The 19,516-nt window shown below is 42.3% G+C and overlaps 1 protein-coding gene across 3 annotated transcripts in view; it reads left to right on the top strand.

The window, feature by feature from the left end:
• MRPS27 (mitochondrial ribosomal protein S27) overlaps nucleotides 1–19,516 on the top strand; it is a 144,822-nt gene that overhangs the window by 108,069 nt on the left and 17,237 nt on the right. For all 3 annotated transcript variants that reach the window (XM_033929102.1, XM_033929083.1, XM_033929093.1), the window contains exons 8-9: nucleotides 4,705–4,807; nucleotides 15,960–16,102. In XM_033929102.1, coding sequence (XP_033784993.1) covers nucleotides 4,705–4,807; nucleotides 15,960–16,102 — 246 coding nt within the window. The remainder of the gene's footprint in view (nucleotides 1–4,704; nucleotides 4,808–15,959; nucleotides 16,103–19,516) is intronic.

Raw genomic sequence — 19,516 nt, 5'->3', positions numbered from 1 at the left:
AGTCTAAAAAGGTTAGGGTTCTTCTGCTTGGAAAAGAGATGGCTGAGGGGACATATGATTCAAGTCTACAAAATCCTGAGTGGAGTAGAACGGGTACAAATGGATCAATTTTTCACGCTGTCAAAAATTACAAAGACTAGGGGACACTTGATGAAGTTACAGGGAAATACTTTTAAAACCAATAGGAGGAAATTTTTTTTTCACTCGGAGAATAATTAAACTCTGGAACGCATTGCCAGAGGTTCTGGTAAGAGCGGATAGCTGGTTTTAAGAAAGATTTAGACAATTTCCTGGAGGAAAAGTCCATAGTCTGTGATCGAGAAAGACATGGGAGAAGCCACTGCTTGCCCTGGATCGGTAGCATGGAATGTTGCTACTCCTTGAGTTTTGGTACTAGGGACCTGGATTGGCCACCGTGAGAACGGGCTACTGAGCTTGATGGACCATTGGTCTGACCTAGTAAGGCTATTATCTTATGTTCTTATTGCAAATTGATTATATTCCCAGAAATTGAAACTTAATGCAGAAAAATCCACGTCTATACGGTTTAGTAACTGTAATCTTTGTCATCAAAAATCAAACTAGGAAGCACCCCAATTCCACTTATGAGTAGTACCAAGATATTGGGGGTAATTTTGGATACTAAGCTATCATATCATTTACAAATTTTAAGAGTAGTGAAAAACTCTTTTTTCAAGTTATTCCTGATAAGATCGATTCATTCTCTGTTATTTCCTGAGGCTTTGAACATCCTAGTGCATCCTCTCGTTATTCAGCAAATTGACTATTGCAATTCCCTTTATGCTGGAATATGTCAGATGGACATTCTAAGATTACAGATCATACAAAACACAGCCATTAGAGGGATTTACAATCTTCGTAAATTTGATCATATATCTTCATACAAGAAAAATGCTTGCTGGCTTCCGGTAACATATCGAATTGTATATAAAATACTTCTTACAACATTCAAAGTATTAAGAGCAGATGAACCATTATACTTAACATGTCTGTTGACTCTTTACATAGCAGGTAGGAAGTTGAGATCTTTAAATATGCAACTACTTATAATTCCATCACAAACATGTCAGAGATACAACTTTTGCGGTAAATGGTCCTAAATATTGGAATTCACTACAATTGTCACTAAAAACTATAACTTTTGTGGATAAATTTAAGGAAAATTTAAAGACCTATCTTTTTTCTGAAGCCTATTCTCAGTTATAATGGGTATTGCTGGGAGGATAATGAAAGACAAAAGAAAAAACACCATTGATGTTAATTTTGGAAAGTTATTTGATCTGTGTTTGCATTTTGTGATGATTTTATGTTTTGTTTAATGTATTGATTAGTCTTTGTACACTGTGTATTTTGAACATGAATTTAGATTGTAAGCCGCCTTGACGGTTTTCCCTAGAGCGGGATAGAAAATTTTACTTGCCAGGTACTTGTGACCTAGATTAGCCACTGTTGGAAACAGGATATTGGGATGTTTTACTGGTTTACCCAGTATGACAATGCTTATGTTTTTACGATCTAAAAGCTAATGATTGACACAGAATTATCAGAATATTGGGACAATAACCATGTCTTCAATATTTTTTAGAAAACTGAAAAAGCTAATTATGGTTGTCCAGAGATTAGCATAAGGGTTATTTTAGCAGTAATCTTCCTGAGCTTCATATGCACTACCTTATCCAGGACTATTGTAAAGACCAAACTCCATGCCTGGGCTAAATATAGTGAAATATCACAGATGGTCTGTAAACCCAGGAATGCCAGCTGAATTAAATCATTATTTAGCCTTTCACCATCTAATAATCTGGAAATTTGGCAGCAACAGCTTATCCCCCCCAATACTAATGAACTTCCTGTGCAAACCGCATACAATTCCTTACGGATGGGTTAAGCACCTCAACTCGTGAGTTTCTTGTAGAAGACATCAATCATTTTCTTCTCTCTGCTCCCTTGTCTCTCTAGGCAGCACCCCCTCTCCTCAGTCTTAATGTCTGCAAGCAAATTGAGATGTCTTTTCATCTACTCTGCACTAGATTTTCTATTTTTTCAAGACTTTCCCTGTGCTAAGAGGATCCCAGTAGTCCTGAGACAACTCTGACTTGGAGAAGGGCCAGACATTGGGACCATACTTTTAAAAAGAGCATCTGCCTGGCCGGCTTGCCTTAACACTTGGGAGTTTGGGGCTAGGTTCCCTGGGAATTGTACTCACCACTGCGGAGTCAGGTACTTGAGCGCAGTCTGATTAGACCCCGCAACTGGCTGAAAGGCTTGGTGGAGGTCAGCTGCATCTCACCCCCCCCCCCCTGAAAAATTGTGTGGGAGCATGAGGGGTTGAGGGTTTAAGGCAGCCCAAAAAGACAAGCCACTGGAGCTACACTTGCTTGTCTGAGGCAGAAACCCCTTTTCCATTTTCAGCTGCAGAGAGAAGATGTTGCAGGCACAGCACATAGCAGATCTGTGAATACAGCTCATTACTGTCTATGAGAAAATCAGAGTGAGTCTGAATTCAGCAAAACTAAGGGGTTTTGAGGGTGTCCCAAGGGTCACGCACCTCTAAATTCCTATTTTCAATCATTTTTAACTTTTGGTCATCTTGGATTTCCCAATTTTATTTCAAAACCCTTCTCCTGCCTCAAATTGTCTTGATTTTGGTAAAAATGGATTATTATTGATTCCTCAGGTGGTTTAGACCCCATATCATTCCACATTTGCACTGGATGGACGGATGAGCAGCATCCTTGTATCATGTGCTGTGAGGCATGTGTGGGTGGGGGCAGGAGTCATGGACTTAGCCCTCTCTGGTCACTTCATGGGTCAGGAGGTGCAGAAAACTTGGGGTACATTGGTTATGGAAAGTAGCCACCATTTGCTGTGAAAGCTCATTCCACCAGAAGTGTGACAACTTCCTGTAGAGTCCAGAGCAGTGCCACCTGACGAAATTTGTAGGGCAGCCACTTGGTCAACCCTACATACCTTTATAAAAGTTTACAGAGTGGACATGGAGGCACAAATAAACGGGATCTTTGGGACCTCTGTGCTGGTTGCAGGCTCATCTGTCCAGCCCTAGACTCAGGGGACTGCTCTGGTACATCCCATTCGTAAAGAATTGTATGCTGTTTGCACAGGATGGAAGGATTAGGTTCAAACCTTGATAATCCTCTTTCATGTAGAACAACATACAATTCCTTGCTCCCTGCCCTGTCAGATGTCTGTTATGCCTGCAGAGGCTTGTAGTCCTGGAAGGGTATTCAGCAGCTTGGCTTGTGGCAGCCATGAAAGAGAAGCAAAGCCTCTGAAGAGGCGGCATATTAGTACCAAAATCGATACCAGCACATTTTACCTTGCTAAGAGCTGTACAAGTGTTAGTTCCAGTTGTTTTTTTTGTTTTGCCATACTTCTTTGTTGCCCTGTTAGGTAGTTGTTTATTAACTCTTAGTTAATATTTCAGAGCAAATAAAATTGATCAGGGAGTTCCCCGAGCCCCCTTTATTTTCATTTCCTCCCTTAGAAACCCTAATCTGCTTTGGTGCAGATTGAGGAGAGGGAGCGCTGCCCAGAGAGACAAGGGGGCAGAGAGAAGAATATGATTGATGTCTTCTGCAAGCAACTCGCAAGTTGAAGTGCTTAGCCCATCTGTAAGGAATTGTATGCTGTTCTATAGGAAAGAGGATTATCAAGGTAAGAACCTAATCCTTCCTTGAGAAAATAGTGATCAGACCAAATCAAAGATGAATACATGATAAATACCATACCCCTCAACTCTTTACTCTTAGGCATCACCACATACACACACACAAGTAATAATAATAATAATTTTTTATTATTGAAACAGAAGGTTTGAACCCTACAGCTAAGATCTGAATGAGGTGGCATAGAACAAAATGCAATAGAAAGTGTGAGTAGCCAAGAGAGGAAAAAGTAATAGAGTTTGCAGTGGCGTAGCGAGAAAGGAAGGCGCGCAGGGCAGTAGTGCCACCCCCTCCACCCCCTTCTCCTCCCCCTACCCTTTCTCCGTCCTCTCCACTGAATGTGCCCACCCCTTCCCTTTCCAGGTACCTCTTTAACTTTCTCAGTGCAAGCAGCATCTCCAACTTGCCCACAGCTCTCCCTCAGATGCCACTTCCTGATTGTGGGACCAGGAAGTGATGTCAGAGAGAGTGTCGAGGCTAGCACGGACAGCAGGTTGGAGCTGCTGCTTGTGCCAGTGAAGAGCTAGAGGAACAGGGGGAAGTGAAGGCGCACACGTGGTGGGTAGGGGTGGGAAGGAACGGGGAAGAGGAGAAGTGACGGCACCCCTACCAAGATGGCGCCTGGGGTAGTCAGCCCCTGCCCTCCTCTAACTACACCACAGAGAATAAGGAATCATCAAAGGATAGCAAAAAGCAAAACATGGCAGAAACTGACATTATAATTAATCATAAGTAATATCATTGCAAAGAGCAAAAAATAGCTATACACTACTTGGAAAAATGCTACAGAAAACCTCAGATTGAACAGTATGAAAACCCTTGCTAGCATATGTCGTCCATTACTCTCTCAGATGTACTGTATAATGTAGGGGGAATTCTTTAAATGGTAATCAAAAATGGGTGTGGGAAAAGATCCGTGCTAAGCCATAAAATGAACATTAATTGGAGCATTAATTATTGATTATTTTTTTTATTTTATTTTTTTTAAATTTTGCAGTTGGAACAAGAGAAGAATCTTGGCGCATCTCTTCTGCTCACAGGCATACAGCAAGAAAACACTGTAGGCTTTAGTTCCCAACTCTATGGCTTGGCGCTGCTTGGTAAGTTTTTATTATTATATATGTACTAAATAATTTTTATACCCCATATGTATTAGATATTGTGAAATTTGATTTTGTATTTATTTATATCTGTATTTATATGAAGCCCATGTAGATCGCTTCCCATCCACACTATCACCAAAGATACTGACTTGATTGCTGTTGGCCGATTCTCTTGCTGATTCTCCAGCAGTGATTGATGCACCATCACGTTTGCATGCAAATCATTTGCATGCAAACGTGGCCATCAATCGCTCAGTGAGCAATTGACACATGTACAGAGCCCTAACAGCAGTGACAGAGGAAGCAGCCTCCTGTCACTGCTGTTAGAGCTTCTGTTTTTTTAAATGGCATAGATGTTGTGTGTGTCCCATGGAAAAAAAAAAGTCCTCCCCATGCCAGGCAACCCCCCAGCCACCGTCCCACCTCCGAACCCCACAGAAATGGCAGGAGGTATGCCCAATCCCTCCTACCAGGCAGAACACCCCACACCATGGCACCCCCATCCCCCCCCCCCCCCCCGCTAGGCACCCCAGAGTAGTGCTGCCCAATTCACGATTTGAATCGATTCACTTTGGGTGAATAGATTCAAATCGATTTACTTAAAAAAAAAAAAATTGGCCTCCCGATTTGGTGGCTGACCCTCGCCCTCTAAAGCACAAAGGATGCACAATATAATAATATCGTTCAATGGTGATCGTAGAAATAGTGAGACTCAAGGCGCAGCTGAAACAAACTCCCAGGGAGACATAGAGCTGACAGAATTCATCCCCGACTTCCACCTTGCAGAAGATCGTAGAGCTGGCCACCATCCAAGTTCCCAAGTTTACAGGGGTATGACAGTGAAAGTGGCCATAGTGTTGACGAGGCACATGGCACTTGAGGCAGCGCCGAGGCAGGAGCGTGGGCAAATGAAGGAGCAGCTGCTGCTGCCGTTCCAGAGTTTGGTAGTGGTTTGAAAACCGCTCTTGCTTTAGGGGTGAGGGTCAGTTGGGAACAGCCATTCGGGGAGGGGGGTGTAGGCCTTCAGGGGAGACAGCCCAGGCCTTCAGGGGAGAACAGCCCAAGTCTTCAGGGAGGTGCAGGCCTTCAGGGAAGGGGGGCTCTGGTGTAGAAATACAAAGAGGGAGGGAAGGGGGTTCAAAGAGACATGCATATGCTGGATTTTTTTGGGGGGGAGAAATAATGGGTCTAAAAACAGAGGAGAGGGAGAGAGATGGTGGACAATGGGATTTAGAGAGGGAAGACCCGTTTAGTAATTTCAAATTTACACCCAGCAGCGTCTACTGCGAGCTGTCAAAAATCAAGGTCAACAAGGCAATGGGGCCTGACAACCTACACCCTAGGGTACTCAGGGAGTTGGGTGATGTCTTGGCGGAACCGCTATCTGCGCTCTTCAATCTCTCCCTTAGTACAGGTAACGTCCCGATGGACTGGAAGACGGCTAACGTCATTCCACTACAGAAGAAAGGCTCCAGGATGGAGATGGCAAACTATAGACCAGTGAGTCTTACTTCAATAGTGAGCAAACTAATGGAAACCCTAATCAAACGCCAATTGGATAGGATCATGGACGAGGAGAATCTACAGGATACCCGCCAACATGGATTTACTAAGGGGAGATCCTGCCAATCCAATCTGATCAGCTTCTTTGACTGGGAGACGAGGAAGCTGGATGTTGGTGAGTCCCTGGACGTTGTCTACCTGGATTTCAGCAAAGCATTTGATAGCGTGCCACACCGCAGGTTGCTGAGCAAGATGAGTTCTTTAGGTTTGGGTGACACATTGACCAAATGGGTTGGGAACTGGCTAGGAGGTAGGCTTCAGAGGGTAGTAGTGAATGGCACCCCCTCCGAAATGTCAGAAGTGATAAGTGGAGTGCCACAAGGCTCCGTCCTGGGCCCAATCTTGTTCAACATCTATATAAGAGACTTGACAGAAGGGCTCCGAGGTAGAATAACATTATTCGCCGATGATGCCAAACTAAGCAATGTAGTGAGCAAAAGCACAAGAGACAAAAATGCAATGGCAGACAATATGATGCATGACCTACTTCTTCTGGAGCACTGGTCTAGGTCCTGGCAACTCAGTTTCAATGCCAAAAAATGCAAAGTCATGCACCTAGGAAGCCAAAATCCATGCAAGATTTACACCCTAAATGGCGAGATCCTGACAAGAACTGAAGCAGAAAGAGACTTAGGGGTGATTGTCAGGGAAGACATGAAGTCTGCAAATCAAGTGGAGCAAGCTTCATCCAAAGCAAGGCAAATCATAGGTTGCATACGCAGGAGTTTCGTCAGCCGTAAACCTGAAGTCATTATGACACTGTATAGATCCATGGTGAGACCGCACCTGGAGTACTGTGTGCAATTCTGGAGGCCGCATTACTGCAAGGATGTGCTGAGACTGGAATCGGTCCAGAGAATGGCCACCAGGATGGTCTCGGGACTCAAGGAGCTCCCGTACGAGGAGCGGTTAGGGAAATTGCAGCTCTACTCACTCGAGGAACGTAGAGAGAGGGGAGATATGATCGAGACATTCAAGTATCTCACGGGCCGCATCGAGGTGGAAGAAGACATCTTCTTCTTCAAGGGTCCCACGGCAACAAGGGGGCATTCTTGGAAAATCGGGGGCGGGAAACTGCACAGTGACACTAGGAAGTTCTTCTTCACTGAAAGGGTGGTTGATCACTGGAATAGTCTTCCACTTCAGGTTATTGAGGCCAGCAGTGTGCCAGATTTTAAGGCCAGATGGGATAGACATGTGGGATCTATCCGCAAAGATAGATAGGGAGGGTCACTGGAGTGGGTAGACTTGATGGGCCGTGGCCCTTATCTGCCGTCTATTTCTATGTTTCTATGAAGGAACAGAAAGGGAGAGAATTTGGACACAAGGGATGGTGTAGAGAGGGGAAGGATAGAGATACTGGATAGGAGAGTAGTTGGGAAGAGAATGGGAGAGATAGTGAACCCTGGGGTGGTGGGGAAGGAGGGGGAGATGCTGGATGAATGGTTAGTTAAGAAAAGGAGAGATGGTGGATCTGGGAATGGTGTGGTCCATCGCTGCAGCTGCGGGGATGGAGACAAAAAAATGGAAAGATGCCAGACCTCTGGGGAAGGGAAGGGAAGGGAAACAGAAAGGGAGGGCAGAGATGGAAGATGGATGATGAGCATGAAGAAAGAAGGAGAACCTGATCAGAAGACAATCAGAGCCTGGGACCAACATGATTTGAACAATGACCAGACAACAAAAGGTAGAAAAAATAATTTTTTTTTCTGTTTTGTGATTACAATGTGTAAGATTTGAAATTTGTATCCTGCCAGAGCTGGTGTTAGACTGCGAACATGAGCTAGGATTTAACATAGAGAGGAAAAGTCTTTTTTGTTTGTTTATTTTTTTTACACCACAGCACCAGTGTGGGTAGGAAAGGGCACAGGGGGTGAAGAGGCTATAAAATAAACCCACCAGGATGTTTGAAAAAAACACCCAATTGGGCAGGAAAATAAAATTGAATCGAATCGAAAAATCGATTCAATAGGCTGAATCGAATCAAACTGAAATTTTTTTTTCCTGAATCGGGCAGCACTACCCCAGAGCCACTGACCCCCCCAGAACCCAAAAACCCTCCTGTCACTGGATGCCCCCCCTAAACCTCCCCTATATCTTTTTAAAATATTGGAAGCATGATGCCTGCTCTCAGGCTCCTGCTTCGGGCCCGCCTGTCTAAATGATTGGTTCAGGCGCTTTAGACACCTGCCTCTGTATCTAGGATACTGAGGGAGGAGCCTAAGACCCTGCTTGGCTTGACCAATTAGTTCACCTATCAGGGCTTTATGCTCCTCCCTTAGATACAGAGGGAGGTGCCTAAGGCCTGAGGGAGGGGCCTTAGGCAAAGGTGAGAAGAAGGTCCGTCATTTAGACAGGCGGGCCCGAAGCAGGAGCCTGAGAGCGGGCTTCCTGCTTCCAACATTTTAAAAAGGTACATGGGAGGTTCAGAGGAGGTTGGTGGAGGTGTCCGGTGGAAGGAGGGAGTGGGCATCCCTCCTGCCATTTTTTTGGGGGGGTTCAGGGGTGCAGTGACTCCGGGGTACGTGGTACAGAGGGTGGGCCATGGTGCGGTGGTATTCTGCATGGTAGGAGGGATTGGGAATCCCTCCTGCCATTTGTTTTGGGTTCGGGGGGGAGACAGTGGCTCGGGGGGCCATGTTTGTCAGAGAGGGCCGTCATCGGTGTTGGGGGACTTTTATTCATTTTTTTTAATGGGACATATATTTTGCATGTGTAACATGCAAAATATCTGTGCCATTGAAAAAAAAAAAACAGGCAGACTTGTCGGTAACACAGTTACCGACAGGTCTAGACAAGTCGTTTTTTACGATCCCTAAAACCCCATTATTTTTTGGGGGGTAGGGAATAGCCAATAGCTTGGCTGTTTTGCATGGAATTTTAGCTCATTTGCATGGCCAGATCGTAAAATGGATGATTGAGGGGAAAAACATGTGGTGGGCCGTTTTGTGCATCGGGTCGGTAACAGTGATCATCACTAAAGCTGTGAAAACAGGTTTAGTGAAGATTGCTGACTTTAGTGCATCCCCCTACTAAGTAGTAGTAGTAAAACAAACTGGAGAAAGAAGTAGTAAAACAAACTGGAGAAAATATTTCTTCACTAAGCGTGAAAATCTGGAATTTCTTTCTAGAAAATGTGCTACTCTTTTGGGATCTTGCCAGGTATTTGTGACCTGGATTGGCACTTTTGGAAACAGGATACTGGGCTTGATGGATTTTTGGTCTGTCCCAGTATGGCAACACCTATGTTCTAATGTTCTATCCATATGAGCTTGGAAATTCATTTTAATCAAGTCTATGGTACCCAAAATGATGGAAAACATTTCTGTATATTTCAGTCACATTTTCTTGGCCTAAAACAGCTTAGTAAAAAGGCCTCTTGATTATTGTAATGCTCTGATGCTGTTTGCCTAAAATGTGGGCCTGAAGTCAAGGCATGAAAGAATTCATCAAATTTTGAGAGAACTTCATTGGCTGCCAATACATTCACTAGTTACATTTATGATCTTGTTTCTAGCTTTTTTTAATAAAATCTTTATTCGTTTTAAAACTTACAATAAGTGTGACAGTGAGTTAAATCATTTTAACATTAAATAGAACACTTAATAATCAGCAATAATCCAAATCATATAACTTATCTCCCTCCCTCCCCACCCTTCCATAGCAAATATAAAACATAAGTATCATATGATAAAATTTTCCCCCCTATCATTCTTATATTGTTAAATAATAAACTAAAAATTACCCCCCCCCAGTATTGAACTTGTAAATTTAAGAGAAAAATGGTATCTATTCAGCACAATATTTTATTAACGGCTCCCATACATCTTGAAACTTCCTTAAATATCCCTTCTGTGTAGATATTGCTCTTTCCATTTAATATATATGGCATAATGAGTTCCACCAAAAATTGTAGTTCAATCTACTCCAGTTTTTCCAAATACATGTAATTTGTTGTATGGTGACCCCTCTCATTATAAGTAAAAGCTTGTTATTATTTGAAGATATCTGACTCTTTGCCCTCATTGACATGCCAAATAATATAGTATCATAGGTCAATGCCACCGGGTTTTCTAATAAACAATTAATTTGGCCCCCAATTGATTTCCAAAAAGCCATAATAAATGGACAATAGAACAATAAATGATCAAAAGTCCCTACTTCAAGATGACAGTGCCAACATCTATTATACTTAGAGCTATCTAACTTTTATAACCGAACAGGGGTCCATAATGTTCTATGGAACAGAAAAAAACAAGTTTATTTCATAGATGCAGACACTGTACATCTCATCTTCCAAGTCCAAATTCGTGTCCATTGAGATGTAGAAATTTGATGCTTAATCTCAATGCTCCAAATGTCTCTCAGACCGTATTTTGGTTTCTTTTTAATAAATCCAGTTAACAATTTATACCACTGGGCGGCCTGGTACCCCAGGAAGTCCACCTGAAAGCATAAGAACTCTAAACTATATTGATTATTAAGATTTTTCCATTCAGGGAACCCCACCTGAATGGCCTGCTTCAGTTGCATCCATCTAAAACTTTGTGATTTATTGAGGCCTATTTATGTTGCAACTGTGAAAAATCAAGCAGCTTACCATTAGAAATAACATCATCTAATATATGTATTCCTGCTATCATCCAATACTTCCAGATGACCTTAAATCCGCCAATTTGAATCTTGGAGTTCAGCCATATAGTTTGATTTGTTGATTTGTAAATTGGAATAGGTGTTAAATTACTCACATATCTTAATGTTTTCCATGTGTCTACTAATATTCAATATGTCAAACTAATGGAAGGCCTGGTAGCCAAACTCCTCACCACTTACCTAGAAGACCACAACCTACTCCATCCCACATAATCGGGTTTCAGAACCAACTACAGTACAGAAATACTACTAGGTTCCCTCCTGGACACAGCTAGACAACACCTCAGCACAGATAGAAAAATGCAGATTATACAGCTGGACCTCACCGGAGCATTTGACCTGGTGGACTACAACATCCTACTACAAATACTAGAAACAATAGGGATCACAGACAAGGTTCACACATGGTTTCAAGGCTTCCTACAATCCAGAACCTACAGAGTCAAGTTGAACAAAGAAAAATCAGAACCATGGTCCAACCCCTGCGGCGTACCCCAAGGATCTCCACTATCCCCAACTCTCTTCAATCTCTACATTGCATCCCTCGGCACCTGCCTGGACAAATTAGGCTTAACCTCCTATAGCTATGCTGATAACATCACCATCCTCCTTACTTTTGACCAACCAACGTCCTCCATGACAGACACACTACACAAGACACTTGAAACAGTTGCAACATGGATGAATAATCACAAACTAAAACTGAACCCAGACAAGACAAAATTCATTCTCCTTGAAAATAATAAATCCCCAACGTCAACAAACCTAGTAATAAACTCAATCATATACCCTATACAACCCACTCTAAAACTTCTAGGAATGACAATTGACAAATGCTGTTCCATGCAACCACAAATCAACAAAACAATACAAAAATCATTTGGGGTCATGAGAAACTTAAGGCGAGTTTGAAAATTCTTCGACAGAACACAATTCCAGCTCTTGGTCCAATCCCTAGTCCTGGGTCTTCTAGACCAGTGATTCCCAACCCTGTCCTGGAGGAACACCAGGCCAATCGGGTTTTCAGGCTAGCCCTAATGAATATGCATGAGAGAGATTTGCATATGATGGAAGTGATAGGCATGCAAATTTGCTTCATGCATATTCATTAGGGCTAGCCTGAAAACCCAATTGGCCTGGTGTTCCTCCAGGACAGGGTTGGGAACCACTGTTCTAGACTACTGCAACATACTCTATCTCCCCTGCCTCACAACCATGATAAAACAACTACAAACTGTTCAAAACACAGCGCTAAGACTTATCTATTCATTGAGGAAACACGATCACATCATGGCGGTTTACCTAGATTCTTATTAGCTCCCAATACAAGCAAGAGTACAATTCAAATTCTACTGCTTACTATTTAAAACCATAAACGGAGACAGCCCAGCCTACCTAAACAATCGCCTAATCCAAACTACCTCAACCCCCAATCAAAGATGTCAAAAGAAAAAAACTGTACAATGGCCTTCTAGCCACTCAAGCAGCAGAACTAGACTACCAACTCTCCAATTTACTGATAACGACTACATACTACAAATCGTTTAGAAAAGAAATAAAAACCATCCTATTCAAGACATCCTTGAAGATAAACTAACTCTGTAAGACTCATCCCAATTCTCTGTAGCAAATCTCTCTACTCTTCAATTCCTCTGGAAATGGCCAGATAACTTCTTTTGTAATCCACCTCGAACCGCAAGGTATTGGCGGAATAGAAATCACTAATGTAATGTAATGTAATATTCTGTTATCTTTATATAATCTAGGCATTTTGATATTGAGAACATAGCACAATCGCAGAGGAAACATGAGTCGCCATTCCAACCATAACCAATCTGGGATATTTTCAATGAGCTCTGGGAGGACCCAATACATACCCTGGCGCATAATATAGGATTGATGATACCTATAAAAATTGGGAAAATTTACCCCTCCTTCTGTAATTGGCTTTTGTAGAGATACTAAAGCAACTCTAGGAGTTTTACCTAGCCAAATAAATTTTGTAAGAATACTATTTAATTTTTTATAAAAGGACCCTTGGAAAAAAAACGGTAACATACCCATTAGATAACAAACCACAGGCATTGTTTGTAGCTTTTAATGTATTGAAAAATGGTGATCCAGAGTACTTGAAGGACAGATTGAAAAAGTATATCCCATAGTGAATGTTAAGATCAAGTTAGTATTTTATGCTAGACATTCTAACTTTGAAAGATGTGACAGATTAGAGATTTGGATCAAGGATGGAGGAGGGTAAATAGTGGAGTGCCGCAGAGATCCATACTGGGACCGGTGCTATTTAACTTATTTATAAATGATCTGGAAATTGGGGCAGTGACTGAGGTGATTAAGTTTACAGATGACACTAAACTGCTCAAAGTTGTTAAAATGCATGCAGACTGTGAAAAATTGCAGGCAGACCTTAGGAAATTGGAAGACTGGACATCCAAATGACAGATGAAATTTAATGTGGAGAAATGCAAAGTGATGCACATTGGGAAGAATAACCCAAAACATAGTTACTGGATGCTAGATCCACTTTGGGGGTCAGTGCCCAAGAAAAAGATCTGGGTGTCATTGTAGACAATACACTGAAACCTTCCACACAGTGTGTGGCGGTGACCTAAAAGGATCCTGGGCAAGTCACTTAATCCTCCATAGCCCCAGGTACATTAGATAGATTGTGAGCCCACCGGGACAGATAGGGAAAATACTTGAGTACCTGATTGTAAAACCGCTTAGATAACCTTGATAGGCGGTATATTAAAAAATCCTAATAAAACTTAATAATAATAATAAATAAAATAAATAATAAACAAGACTAAGAATGTTATAATGGCTCTTTATCCCACCATGGTGCGCCCAATTTGTTCAGTTTCATTCAATTCTAGCCGCCTAATCTAAAAAAAAGATAGTGGAACAAGAAAAGGTTCAAAGAAGAGCGACCAGGATGATAAAGGAGATGGAACTCCTGTCATTTGAGGAAAAAGTAAAGAGGTTAGGGCTCTTCAGCTTGAAAAAGGCTAAATTGAGATATGATTGAAGTTTACAAAATCTTGAGTGGTGTAGAACAGGTACAAGTGGATTGATTTTTTTTATTCAATCAAAAATTACAAAGACTAGGGGACACTCGATTAAGTTACAGGGGAATACTTTTTAAACCAATAGGAGGAAATATTTTTTCACTCAGAGAATAGTTAAGCTCTAGAATTCATTGCCAGAGGATGTGGTAAGAGCGGTTAATGTAGATGGGTTTAAAAAACATTTGGACAAATTCCTGGAGGGAAAGTCCATAATCTGCTATTGAGACAGACTTGGGGAAAGCTGATACTTGTCCTGGATCAGTAGCATGGAATGTTGCTAATATTTGAGTTTTTGACAGGTAATTGTGACCTGGATTGGCCACCATGAAGACATTGGATACTGGGCTAGATGGACCATTGGTCTGACCCAGTAAGGCTCCTCTTATGATGTTCTCAGTGATGGTGCCTATATGATGAAATAATCTACCCAACAAAACAAGTGGCAGTTGGTCCACAAGGGCTAGAGCGGCAAGAAACAAATGGCAGACCAAACCATAGAAGTTGATCCAGTACCTTTAATAAATAACAGTTGCAGGAGGGGTAAAAAACAAAACAAAACACAGAGCCTGACTTAACCAAGTTTCACCTGATGGGCTGCCTCAGGGCTATCAAATTGTTAAAATGAACAAACATAATTAGAATAATACAAAATCACTAAAAAGATATAAAATATATAAATCAAAATATCTAGAACAGTAAAAAAAACTTAAAAGACCATCATATAAAGAATAGAAAACATGATTAATGCTAAAATTATATGCTTCAATGTATAAACTTATAATAAAAAACAGAAAATCTACACAAATAAATAAAATAATAGTCTATAATATTTATAAAACAAAAAGTTAAAAAACTTTAACCAGGCTAATAACAGGTGTATAAGCACAAAACTAATCACTAGCAGCATATATTCCCTTTCGTCAATAAAATTCACAATGGTATACAATCATAGAGCCAGTCACAAATAGCATACAATCCACAGAGGTACCGCAAAGAGAAGCAATAGAAATTATTAGAACTAAATTAATGAAGAGAAACAAGGAAATAATCCAGCCAATAATCTCCATTTTAGATTTTTCTTTTTTAGAGAGACTTGCCAAGGAGGCACGGAATTTTAAACCATTCTTTTCGATATGTGAAAGGAAAACAACCGGCGAGGGAGGAGGTGGGACCCCTGGATGAGGGAGACAGGAAGGGAGTGGTAATGGAGGAAAAGGAGGTGGCGGACAGATTAAATACGTTCTTCTCGTCGGTCTTCACAAAAGAGGACACATCCAACATGCCGGAACTGGAAAAATTCTTCAAGAAGGATCAAAAGGAAAAATTATCGTGCATGGAAGTAAGCCTCGAAGACGTACTCAAACAGATAGATAGACTAAAAACTGACAAATCTCCGGGCCCAGACGGAATCCACCCGAGAATACTAAAGGAGCTTAGAGACGAAATAGTGGAGTTACTACAGCAGATTTGCAACCTATCCTTGAAAACAGGGGTACTGTCTGAGCCAGGTCAGGGTTTCAGGATATCCACAATAAATATGCATGAGATAGATTTGCATCTCAAGGAGGCAGTGCCTGCAAATCCATCTCATACATATTCATTGTGGATATCCTGAAAACATGACCTGGCTCCAGCTCTCGAGGACCAGAATTGCCTACCCCTGTTTTAAGGGGTCTTAAATTGTGTGTATATTATTAATAAGTTTTAAGTATTTTTTAATTGATATGATTTTATGTGGACTGCTTAGATTGAACTTTGTAAAGTAGTATAGAAGACTTTTAATAATGATACAACTCTCATCCACATCTCTGTTGGTAAACATTAATTTTGTATGTAACTCTTGAAAACAGGGAAAGTGGAACTTGACAAAGGCCTACGAGGAGTTTACCACTACATGCCACTTATATGGCTCCCAGGATATTTGGACAGAGCTTTGAAAGTGATGGAGAAAGTGTCTGTACTATCTAATGATACAAAGCTGTGCAAGGAAGCAGTAAGTCTGTCACAAAATGTTTAGTTTTGAATGTTAGGTTCTTGTTAGTTTGATGGTATTTGGTTTATGATGCTATTATTTCTCTAACTTATCTGTGGCATATGTTCTGGGAAAAAGAGCCTCCACCTTGTATATTTCAGAGAGACTCATATCTTGAGATATTCCAGTAAGTGTACATATGTCTTGCTGGAAATGAGGAGATTGTATATAGATGTGTTGGGAGTTATTGCGAAGGTGTGTCTTAAGAGATTTGAAATGTATTTCAACAACTTCTGTTTCAGCTCAGTGTACTGTGACTGCTAAAAAAAAAAAAAAAGCAAGTACTGTAGAATGTTAGGGATTATTCAAAAAGGATGGAGAACAAAACAGAGTATTTTGCTTCTGTACATGGCAAGCATATACATTTACACTAGCCCTAGAGCAGGTGAAAAGGTCCACAGTAGTATTTGTCATGTACACACATAGTATTTTACAATATAATCTATGCAGTACCTACATTCTGCTGGATCTGCACCACTACGCACACCAACAAACAAAGTACCGTATTTGCCGGCGTATAAGACGACTTTTCAGTACCTTAAAATCCTCCCCAAAGTCGGGGGTCGTCTTATACGCCGGGTACTGTTTACATCACAGTTCTTCAACCGCCGGTCCGCGGTGCCGGTCCGCAGAAAATTCCTGCCGGTCCGCACAGGACCGGCGAAATGGACCCGTTAAATTTTCTGCCCCGATGGTGTTTGCAGAAATCTTCTGTTCCTCCCAGCCTCGGGCGATCAAGACAGGCGGTCATTCCCTCTGTGAGTCTTGCCTATGCGGAAACAGGAAGTTGAAACAAAATAGGCGGGATTCAGAGAGGGAAGGTCCCGACGTTTGCAGCCTGTCTTGATCGCTGCCCCTGCTAAGTCGCCGAAGAGGGCCGCGGGGAAAGTGCAGGCAGAGAGAAGATGGTCAGCGTGCGCAGGGAGGTCAGCGTGTCGATTGGGGCCATCAGCAGCGTTTGTGCTGAGTCTGCCCACGTGCAGGATGCGGCGGGTAGGGGCCTCTGACTCGTCTTGGGCGGCTGGGCCTGCGGTGCAAAGCTGTTTTTGCCGGCTTGGGGGGGGGGGGGTCGCGAATCGGAAGAAGGGGTAGTCTTATACGGCGAGTATATAACAAACTCTATATTTTAACTGTAAAAGTTGGGGGGTCGTCTTATACGCCCAGTCGTCTTATACGCCGGCAAATACGGTATGTACCATTATTTCAAAGTGCAAACATTTGAATTGGCCAGTATTTTATAGAAGGCCATTTACAGGCTTATGTGTCCACATCTGCCCTTAAATGAGTAAAATATCCCAAAGTGGGCACAGACTATACTGCTTAAAAGTCTGGACTACCCTTTAAAATTACCTTCTAAGAGTACTGTTCCCTCTAAGCTGACGAGAAATCCCACAACTACACTGCTGCCAGTGGAGGGGTGCTGCTTCAAAATTGTGTTTTCAATGGCTAGGGCCAAGCAGGCTTCTTGGAGTCCTGCAGAGTAGAGAACGACATGGGGGACAAATTTTTTCCCGTCCCCGCAGGAACTCAATTTCCCCATCCTGTCCCTGCAAGTTTTGTCACTGTTTCTGCCTCTGTCCCATTCCTGTAAGCTCCGCCTTAACCACACAAGCCTCAAACACTTATGATTTTAAAGTATTTGAGGCTTGTGCAGATGAGGACAGAGCTTGCAGGGACAGGAAAATAACTCTCTGGGGCGGGATGGGAAAATGAATTCCTGTGAGGACAGGGAATAATTTGCCCCCTTGTCATTCTCTACTGCAGAGCTTGCCTGTCCCCTCACCATTGAAAATGCAATACTGAAACAGCACTCCCCCACTGGCAGAACTGTAGGTGGACAACTTCCGCTCAGCTTAGAGAGAACATTTAGGTGCCAATATTTCAGATATATGCTGTTCTATAACATGGTGCCTAAGTGTAACATAGTGATTAGAGGTTCAGCCTCATCACCCTGAGGTTCTGGGTTCAAACCCCATGCTGCTTCCTGTGATCCTCGGCAAGTCACTTAATCGTCCACTGTCCCACGTACATTAGACAGATTGTCAGCTCACTGGGACAGATAGGGAAAATGCTTGAAGTATCTGTATGTACACTTCTCCCTCCTGATTCGTGGGGGATAGGGGCAGAGCCGGACCGCGAATAGCAAAAAAACACGAATATCCGGCTCTGCCCACCCCTGCCTCCCCGGCCTTACCTGGTGGTCTAGCGGGCTTTTGGGGCAGGAGCAATCTTCCTACGCTCCTGCCCCGTGCGGATCGCCATTAGGAAATGGCTGCTGTGAGTTCCTGTAGTCTCTCGAGACTACGACGGGAACTCCCTACAGCTATTTCCTAATGGCGATCTGCACGAGGCAGGAGCATAGGAAGATAGCTCCTGCTCCGAAAGCACGCTAGACCACCACCAGGTAAGGCCGGGATGCCGGGGGGAAGACTTAACGATGTTGCTTTTTTTTCTTTTTTCCCCCTTCCCAAAAAATCACGAATATGTGAAATCGCAATTACCGAAACCGCGAATGGGGAGGGGGAAGTATAAACTGCTTTGAGTGTGATTGTATAACTACAAAAAGGCGGTATACAAGTCCCAATCTCTTTCCCTCCGCCCCACCCCCTAAGTGTGATATTGTGTAATTTGATAATAGGCATGTGCATTGGAAGAGTCTGGTTGGAGCATGCACAGGACAATGCTATATTCACATTTTATTAGCAGTCTAAGCATGTGCCCTGCTATGCTAGTATTCTATTAGGGAAGGTAGGTCCCCTTTTTCCCTTTATAATATAGTTTCCAATAGGAGCCTTCTTGGTCCCTTTTATGAAAATGCCCTCCACATGGGTAACTGTTATCTGCCATCATGTTTCTATGTTAGTGTCTTCATGAGTTTTCTTTCCATAAATGAGTCCTTCAGTCTTTTATCTTGTTGTTCATTAAACCATTGGAATCCCTTGATAAAGTAAATGCTTTTATAATATACAACTGACTGCACTTTGCTTACCCAAGAGCATATAATGGAAAGTAAACAGAAATAATTATTGCTGTCCATATTGATACGATTACAGGACTGGGGTGTTAAGCTTTCAACATAATTCTGAAGCACTTTCTGCACATTGTCAAGTACATTTTAGAGGCACAGAAAATAGAGACAGGAATATTGACTGCTAAGTCCCCAGCAATTCCACAGGAAATATTTAGAAAAAAAATTCTAACAACTTTAACCCCCGATTTCCCCCCCCTTTACAAAACCGTGCAAGAGGTTTTTAGTACCGGCTGGCGTGCTAAATGCTGCGCATTGCTCCAACAGTCATAGAGTTCCTATGAGCATCAGAGCACCAGAGAGCATTTAGCGTGCCAGCCAGCACTAAAAACAGATGACAAGATGAA

Source organism: Geotrypetes seraphini, chromosome 1, assembly GCF_902459505.1.
Source record: "Geotrypetes seraphini chromosome 1, aGeoSer1.1, whole genome shotgun sequence".
Classification (NCBI taxonomy): Eukaryota; Metazoa; Chordata; class Amphibia; order Gymnophiona; family Dermophiidae; genus Geotrypetes; species Geotrypetes seraphini.
This window is presented reverse-complemented; position numbering and strand designations above follow the sequence as displayed.